Source organism: Ruditapes philippinarum, unplaced genomic scaffold, assembly GCF_026571515.1.
Source record: "Ruditapes philippinarum isolate M1 unplaced genomic scaffold, ASM2657151v2 ctg611_1_1_1_1, whole genome shotgun sequence".
Taxonomy (NCBI): Eukaryota; Metazoa; Mollusca; class Bivalvia; order Venerida; family Veneridae; genus Ruditapes; species Ruditapes philippinarum.
Genome location: NW_026863843.1, coordinates 282,035 through 290,453, shown reverse-complemented (window position 1 = coordinate 290,453; position 8,419 = coordinate 282,035). Strand labels below are relative to the sequence as shown.

The following is an 8,419-nucleotide window of genomic DNA, read 5'->3' as shown; positions in this document are numbered from 1 at the left end:
ATTTATTGTTGGGCACCTGGGGTTTCGCGTGTGAATTAATTCAGTTTTGTTTGAGTTATAATCCTTTTTAACACTAAACTTCTGTGACAATGCGTCTCCCTTAATAGATTAATAAATTTGACTGTCATTTTCTCATGGCCTTGGTCTCAAGTTTTACATTCAGTGACATGTCTGCATGATTACCAAACATCCCTGTCTTGTACTTTTTATATTTTCTCTAAACGCCAATTAGTTTATACAAATTTATTTTAGATTGATTGTGTTGGAAGCTATAAGCTTATTGAAACACTCTCGAATCCGTTCCTGGAACCAACCAGTACTAAGCAATGAATGTAAAGTTCCTTGCTCAAGGAAACAACGGCATGTCCCTGACAGGGTTTGAACCCACGCGGTAAGCAATCCTTAGATTACTAGTCCGACAAACGCCAATTATTCTTATCAGAATGTCTATGACCTCCTTTTACAATTAAATTAAGTCAGACAAGTAACTTCCCTTTTCCTTTAATTCTATATGCTGTATAAGGAAGATAAGGAATTTCGCATTATTATCTGCTGTCAAGTTTATACGAGTGAAAGATGGAAAAGACAGAAAAAACGCTTCCTGTAAGTCACGTGCTTAACTAACAAGATAATATAATGGAATACTTTCACACGAATGATGGTAAGTTTTTTTGTTGTTTTTGTTGTTTTTATTAATATTCTCCTTTAATTTCATAAAACAATAAACTGTACCGTGTACATTTCATTATAAAAATAGAAATACTAAGGATGATCCATAACTCGGTTTCAAATTTCATTAAGTTAATCTCTCATGAAAAATTTATTGAAAACTTGATATTGGATAATGTTCATTAAAGATTCTGCACAACTATTTAAACTTTTTTTTATTTTTGCATATCAAATGTATGGTGGCTAAAATAACGTTATGTTGTAGTTTTGCTTTTTTTTGCAACAAAATGCACAAACACGAAGGGACAACAAAGTCAATCTCTCGTTTTTTCGTGCTTTCGCATTTTTATGTCGAAAAGACGAAAAAACAATGGCGAAAGAACGACACAAAATTTTGTCGCGATTATGCATTACATGTACTTCCATAGTGTATTTGCTCTCGCCACACAACAAAGTCAAAACTTTCTCGTACCTTTTGCATTGCTGCATTTTTTAATTTTTTATGCCTTTGTCGCGTTATAGTTGTAGGCCCTACACATCAATCGCGACCGAGAGTGCTAACAAAATGAAAACCGGCAAATGTTCATACTTTATGATATTAAAGATTTCTTTTTCAGGCTTTATTTTGCCAGTGTTGTTTCTCCTTGTGTCAGCTTATGGAACGCCAGTTAATGGTAATTTGTTAATGTATAAAATTGAATGAAATAGTTTATATGTTAGTAAAACCAAATATTTCTATGCATCATTAAAATCTTATAAATGAATTAACTATAATCATAGACCTACATCTGTTTTCATTTGTGATCTTAAGTTAAACATTTCGTGAATTCAAGGTGTCGTTTCGTCACTTTGTGTACGCTAATTTTAAACATATAAATTTTGCTTTTTATTGACTGACATATTTATGAAAAGTTGACTTTAATCTTCAAACAATTACCGCACAATTCATTGTTAAAACTGTTTGAAGAATTAATCTCCTTTTATTGTAAAAATTTGCCACTGATTACATTACTCAAAAACAACAACAAACAAAAAACTCATTATTATTTCAAACATTTTTTGCAGAAACTCATGCCAAAATATTATGTAGAGATGATGCGTTCATTGACTGTAAGTTAGCAGACGAAGCTCACAACATATGTGCAATAAGAACACTGGCCGCTGTCAAACTCTGTCCAAAATATTGTGGCTTCTGCACAGGTTATCTTTTCTTACTTTTTTTATATATATATTTACGGTAATTTACGGGAGCGTCTTGTGCCAATTTAACATGTTCTGTTAAAAATGATAACTCTTACGTATAAGATAACAAAGCTTAACTAGGAGTTTATAACTCCTACGTAGGACTTTGTTACTTCTTCGTAGGAGATTTAAAAGCCTAATTAGGAGTTTGTGTCTCCTACGTAGGACTTTATAACTCCTACTTATAACTCCTACTTATAAACTCCTAATTTAGCTTTGTTATCTCATACGTAGGAGTTCTTTTTTTATATAGAACATGTTAAATTGCCACCAGGACGCTTCTTAGCAATTCGACAAAGGTAGAAATGTAGAAATATGTCATAGATATAAAGGTGCATTGGAATAGCTTAAGTTCATATTTAGCTTGTATACTTGACAACATTGTCAGTCACAAAACTGATAACAAGATTCTATAGGTAAATTTATTTTATTTGTGAATAGGCTCCTTACTCGTAGGTTTACAGATGCAGTTGACGCTCAAGTGAAACAAAGTTAAACAATATTTCATTTACATAGAATTATCACAAATTTGACGCAATCTGCATGAAGAAATTTAACTAAATTGTCTAGGAAAAAGAGTTGAAGATTTTGTAAAGTATTCTATATCATTTGCTGTTTGATATTAGAAAGGTGGAAATTAATAAAGACTTCGTGAAAATTGTTCGTTGTTCTTGTCAAAGGTGCAAGAAACTATGATATAAGAACATCGGTATATACAAGATCAAACGAGAAGCTTTTGAAACCCGTATAAAATGCTAAAATGCAATGAGGAAATGCAATAATAATTCAAAGTTTTCATTATTTACATATCAGTTGTTGTAATGTTTTCTAGCGGACGGATCCACACTGCCACCACCCACAGGAACAACAATAGATACATGTATAGACAGTGGGGACATAGACTGTAAACAAATGAACGATACATTACATTTATGTGCCAAGAAAGACTCCCCGCCCACGCTATTATACTGTCCGAAATTCTGTGGTTTATGTACATCTCAAAGCGAAGGCAATGTAACATATCACGTGACAACAACAGTCTCCAGTGGTTCTTCAGGTAAGACTTAATTTGGCGTCACATAAGTAAGAAAAACCCGAAGAAATGGTGAAATGATATGTTGGAAAAATTAGATACATGTATTGTATTGATGTTTTAAAAATCAGATTTTGTAATGATGTTTTGAAAAAGTAGATTTCCTGTTGATGTTTAAAAAAATATTTTGTATTGATGTTGAGAAAATTAGATTTGGTATTGATGTTGAAAATGATATATTTTTTTATATTGACCCGAACAGTCACAAAAACATCATTTTGTTGCAATTAAAGAAATAACTGACGGCGGTTCATGTAAAGATGAAATATACATGGATTGTAAACTAGCAGACGACACTCACAATATCTGCGCAGAAAGATCACTGGCTGCTGTCAAATACTGTCAAAAATACTGTGGTTTTTGTTCAGGTATTGTGTGTATAAAATTTACGTTCTTGGTAAAAGTTCTAGAAACAAATATCTGAGATACAGGGAAATATTTATTAAATGTAAAATATTTGCAATGTTAGAACCATTGCAATTTCTTAAAATTATAAATGTACCAATTTAAAAATAAACATTACGAGTAAGGCTGTTTATACGTAATAATGGTCTAGAGGTATACAAATTACTATTTTTAAAATCTATCTTGATCTCATATGTTCCGATAAAGGAACATTATGCCTCAGAATTTATATTTTTTTTAATTCTTTAGAAATGCCAAACGTGTTTGATATGTTTTAATAAAAGAGCATGTTAGAAGAAAGTAGCACTGAACTTGCAGTGATGTGTCGTAATTGTAGCTTTTGCAAATTTTTGACTTCAAAACAAAATTCTAATTCACTAAATATATGCAATCAGAGCAAAAAGTAATCTATGCGCAAATGCGCATTTTTTGGAAACTGTGACATAATACCAAAGATAGAAAACGTTTTGAGAAATAAATATTACAGCGTTTCTAAAGCATAATCATGATAATGGGCCTTTGATGTTTTCAGCGGATGGATCCACACTACCGCCACCCACAGGAACAACAATAGATACATGTGTAGACAGTGGGGACTTAGACTGTAAACAAATGAACGATACATTACATTTATGTGCCAAGAAAGACTCCCCACCCACTTTATTATACTGTCCGAAATTCTGTGGTTTATGCATGCCCTCTGATGGAGGAAATACAAAGTCTGCTTCAACAACATCCGTAACATCTACAGGTAGGTGAGAACATGATGGCAACAACATTAAAAATATAACTTCTTTGATCTATGGTACGTTTAACGGGTATATTTATATTAGTGTAAAATTTCTATTTGACAACCATTTTGTTAGTTTTCTAAAGTACCAATAAAGTTCTGCTGGTGAAATGGCATACGCCTTGTACCAAAGGAAGGAAATTAAAAAAAAACATCTTGTATCTTAATAAAACATATTAATGAACTGCGCCATGACAAAACCAACATAGTTCGTTTGCGACCAGAATGGATCCAGATCAGCCTGCGCCCGCGCAGTCTGATCAGGATCCATGCTGTTCGCTATCAGTTTCTCTACTTATATAATAGGGTTTGTAAGCGAACAGCATGGATCATGATCAGACTGCGCGGATGCGCAGGCTGGTCTGGATCCATGCTGGTCGCAAACGGACTATGTTGGTTTTGTCATGGCGCGTAATGTATTTGTGATCGGTAAAGAAAAATATTGTTCTTTTCAAAGCTCTAAATTGTAGAGATGAGATCTACATTGACTGTAAACTAGCAGACGACTCACATAACATATGTGCAGAAAGAATTCCAGCAGCTGTCAAATTCTGCCAGAAATATTGCGGTTATTGTACAGGTGGTATTCTTTTATACATCATCAATATTGCACAATCAAAATTTGTTAGAGGATAATAGTTATTTACAAAGGGAGAGACAAACTATTTTGATTGACAATTACAATTTCGAAAAATCATCAAATCTTAAATATATAATATGTCTGAAATATATTGTATATACGTTTCAGACATATTTCTTGTTAGAAAATGTTTTAATCCTCAACTTGCTGACCTTAAAAGTGGTGAGCCTGTGTCACCAATATATTTTGCGATTTAACCGTACATCAAGGTGTTTAAGAATACATTCACATACTTTTATTTAGTGTGGGTCCAGTATTGTAGTGGTAATTTTCTTAGACCACATGGTATGCGAGTTCGTCTACTGAAAATTTTAATAAGTCCTTCGAATTTTAATATTTCGTACACTCTTCTTGAATTAAAGCCCCAATATGAAAGAATGGGTCTAGTAAAAGTGTCACAACTTGAACTAAAGTTTGCTGTAGCTTTTCATTATTGCAATATCATAAAGAATAATCAATGATTTTTTAATGTTTTTATAGTCTATGGATCCACACTACCGACGCCGATGGGAACAGAAACATGTATAGACAGTGGAGATATCGACTGTAAAGAGATGAACGAAAATCTGAATATATGTGCCATGAAAGACGACCCACCCACACTCCTATACTGCCCGAAATTTTGTGGTTTATGCACGCCATCTAGTGGAGCAAATGAATCCAACCATGTGACATCAACAATTTCAAATGTGTTCACATCAAGTCAAAGTAATCATGAACGCCGTTTTGTTTCAAGTTATATATAAGTTAAGAACAATGGTCAGGAACATACAGGTTTTAGTCGCTTTTTTCTTTTGAAATACAAATAACAAATACATTACTGACTTTGTTTAGGAATGAATACATGTATATCAATTTTGTCTGCTCGTTTACATTGTGTTGTAAAACAGTTATTCTTAATATATATATTTATCCAGGTTCACAAACAACACAGACGAAAACCACACAGATGACGTCAAAGTCATCAACCATACAGTCTACTACAACGAGTCCTCCACCTAAAACACTCCCACCAACAACAAGTAACAATTTACATTTATTCCAAATGAACATATTTTTATAAGAAGAACATTTATTTACATACTTCTCTTTTTCTTTTATTAAGCATTAAATGTTGATACAGTGGTACTTTGTTCTTCGTCATCCTTTCTTTCTATATGTTACCCTTTTGGGCGCCGGCCTCTCAAATAGTTATGCAACTGTTAATCAATACAAGTAGTTTAATTATATATATTTTCATTTTTTTCTACTTATAAATTATGTCCTATATTTTCTTTTCTATAGCGCAATGTGCGGTATGCTCTGGACCACCATTTCTATGTGAAAAGCTGTTCCAACCTACAGCCTGTACTCCACCGAACAATTACTGTATCAATACAATAACGAACAAGCTAGATGGCACTAGAACCGTAAATAGAGCGTAAGTCAAGAATTATATTACAATTATATAATGACTTCTCTTGAATTGCTGGAAATATATGGCCGCCACCTTTCAAATCTTATTTAAATTGGATTAGGTTCATGTGTAACAGTATTTAAGATAAGAAATTCATACAGTACATAGTGTGATGAAATAAGCTTTTATGAAATTCATAATTGTTTTATATTTAGCTAATTTTTTTTAACACTATACATAACTTGTAAATTCCGAAAAGAAAAACGAGAAAACAATACTGCTTGAAATACCAAAAAGAAGAAAACAATGCATGGCGAAAAAAGAATCAGTTCCAAAGCAATTATAACTTTAGGACGGAATGTGTTTTTTATTTTTTATTTTTTCAAGAAAAGATCTTCATTTTTTTGTGTGAAATAATATTTCAGTTGGGCATTCGGTAAAAAATTAATCTACCAGTGATTTTAAAAATATCAGATAGAAATTCTAGATGAAGATATATATGTTATCTTATATGAAAAATAAATCGCAACACGTTTTCGTTTACTTTATTGACCTACATATTGTCTATTTATGACACAGATGTGGAGATTTTAACACCTGTTATAGAGAATGGTACCTGGGAACATCGGACGAGGACAAGTGTCGTAATTTTGACGCTACCGATCAGCAGTTTATCGACTTTCGGTGTACATTCTGTTGTATCAGTGACAACTGTAACAAACCACTACGTCCTCTAAACAGCGACCTCTACAAACCAGTCTAGTCGTCACATCACACTCTCATTTTTTAAAATTATGTTTATCTTTGAATAAATCTGTTGAAATATGATTTTTTTCCTGAAGTTTACATTTCAATCTTCAATTTTTCTAAAAGCAGCTCGAGTTGATGGATGACCACTCAAATACAAAAAGAAGGAAGTTTATATTTTTTACTGAATACAACAAATGCGTTTTAGACCTGATTTCAATCGTAAATTCCAACAAATACGTACGCTACTATTTATCGCCAATTTAATTATTACTGACTGCTGAACACATGATCCGACTGCATACAAACGTCTATAACATAGAGGTTGAAATTCCTATGGTGGCTGATTTGATACGCTTTTGTGCGTATAGTTGGCGCTAGCGACAACACGACAAAGCGCCAAACGGCGCGTTGTCGGACTTTCGTCTTGTCGTCCTGTTTCGAACGATGCACGCCAAACGCGCGGCGTGTTGTCGCGATCATTCGGAACTGCCTCGGCTATTATCTATAATAACCTCGGAAACAATACGGATTGAAAGTAGTTCTACCACGTGGTTTCAGATGTAAACAGAAACAGAGATAATGTAAAACGAATGTATAATAATAATAATAATAATAATAATAATAATAATAATACTAATAATACTAATAATAATAATATCTTTATTTAAAGAAGGTTACACATTAAGAACATACAATAACAATCATATATATCTTATTTCCAATGTGGCCTTCTGAAATAGAAAACAACAACAACAACAACAGGACATGCATAGGTAGAAAAATGAATGTATAATATGTAATATTTAGAATATTACAATTCATATACTTTCGACAGACACTCAACAATTTGTTTTAACATATACGTATATTGCATCATTCGTTCGTTTGTTCATTCGTTCGTTCATTTATTAATTAATTAATTCATTCATTCATTCATTCATTCATTCATTCATTCATTCATTCATTCATTCATTCATTTATATGAACATCAAGATATGCTTTGTATTTTTCTTTAAAACATTTAAGGTTATTAACATTACGAATATTTAAAGGTATATTGTTCCAAATGTTCATGCCATAATAAGAAAATGTGTCTTTAATATAGTTTGTTTTAGGTCTTGTCCATAATACAATATATTTTCGTGACCTAGATCTTAAGTTATATATTTTGTTGTCGGATAAAGTCATCAGTTCTGTCATATAAGTCGGTGCCATGTTATTTAAAGTTTTAAAAACAAGCATGGCCGTGTGGTATTTACATCTGTCAAGGAACGGTAACCAGAACTTTAAGAGTTTCGAATAGATTTTTTGACGGAGATCTTTGTGGTTGCTGTAAAATGATTTTAGCAATTCGTTTTTGTAATTTACAAACATTATTTATGTAGTTTGTGTTTCCTTTACCCCATATAATACAACAATAGTCCATAATGGGCA

At 32.4% G+C, this 8,419-nt stretch overlaps 1 protein-coding gene across 3 annotated transcripts; it reads left to right on the top strand.

The window, feature by feature from the left end:
- The first annotated feature begins 507 nt into the window (after positions 1–507).
- LOC132723482 (uncharacterized) lies at positions 508–7,063 on the top strand. Of its 3 annotated transcripts, XM_060708207.1 has the most exons (11): positions 509–661; positions 1,287–1,343; positions 1,735–1,869; positions 2,744–2,968; positions 3,238–3,372; positions 3,942–4,160; positions 4,657–4,779; positions 5,320–5,547; positions 5,757–5,861; positions 6,124–6,259; positions 6,815–7,063. In XM_060708207.1, exons 1-11 carry the CDS (start codon positions 637–639, stop codon positions 6,996–6,998), a joined length of 1,572 nt encoding a protein of 523 aa, XP_060564190.1. In that variant the 5' UTR covers positions 509–636; the 3' UTR covers positions 6,999–7,063. The 3 variants fall into 3 exon arrangements, with proteins under 3 accessions (XP_060564192.1, XP_060564190.1, XP_060564191.1); XM_060708209.1 differs by lacking the exons at positions 2,744–2,968; positions 3,238–3,372 and having other exon boundaries at positions 508–661; XM_060708208.1 differs by lacking the exons at positions 4,657–4,779; positions 5,320–5,547.
- The last annotated feature ends 1,356 nt before the right edge of the window (positions 7,064–8,419 follow it).

Bases quoted from the DNA above. Each gene is read 5' to 3' on its own strand.
- LOC132723482 (XM_060708207.1), top strand. From the start codon at position 637: ATGGAATACTTTCACACGAATGATG. The intron at 4,780-5,319 runs GTGGTATTCTTT...ATGTTTTTATAG, and splicing joins ATATTGCGGTTATTGTACAG to TCTATGGATCCACACTACCG. The intron at 5,548-5,756 runs GTAATCATGAAC...ATATTTATCCAG, and splicing joins TGTGTTCACATCAAGTCAAA to GTTCACAAACAACACAGACG.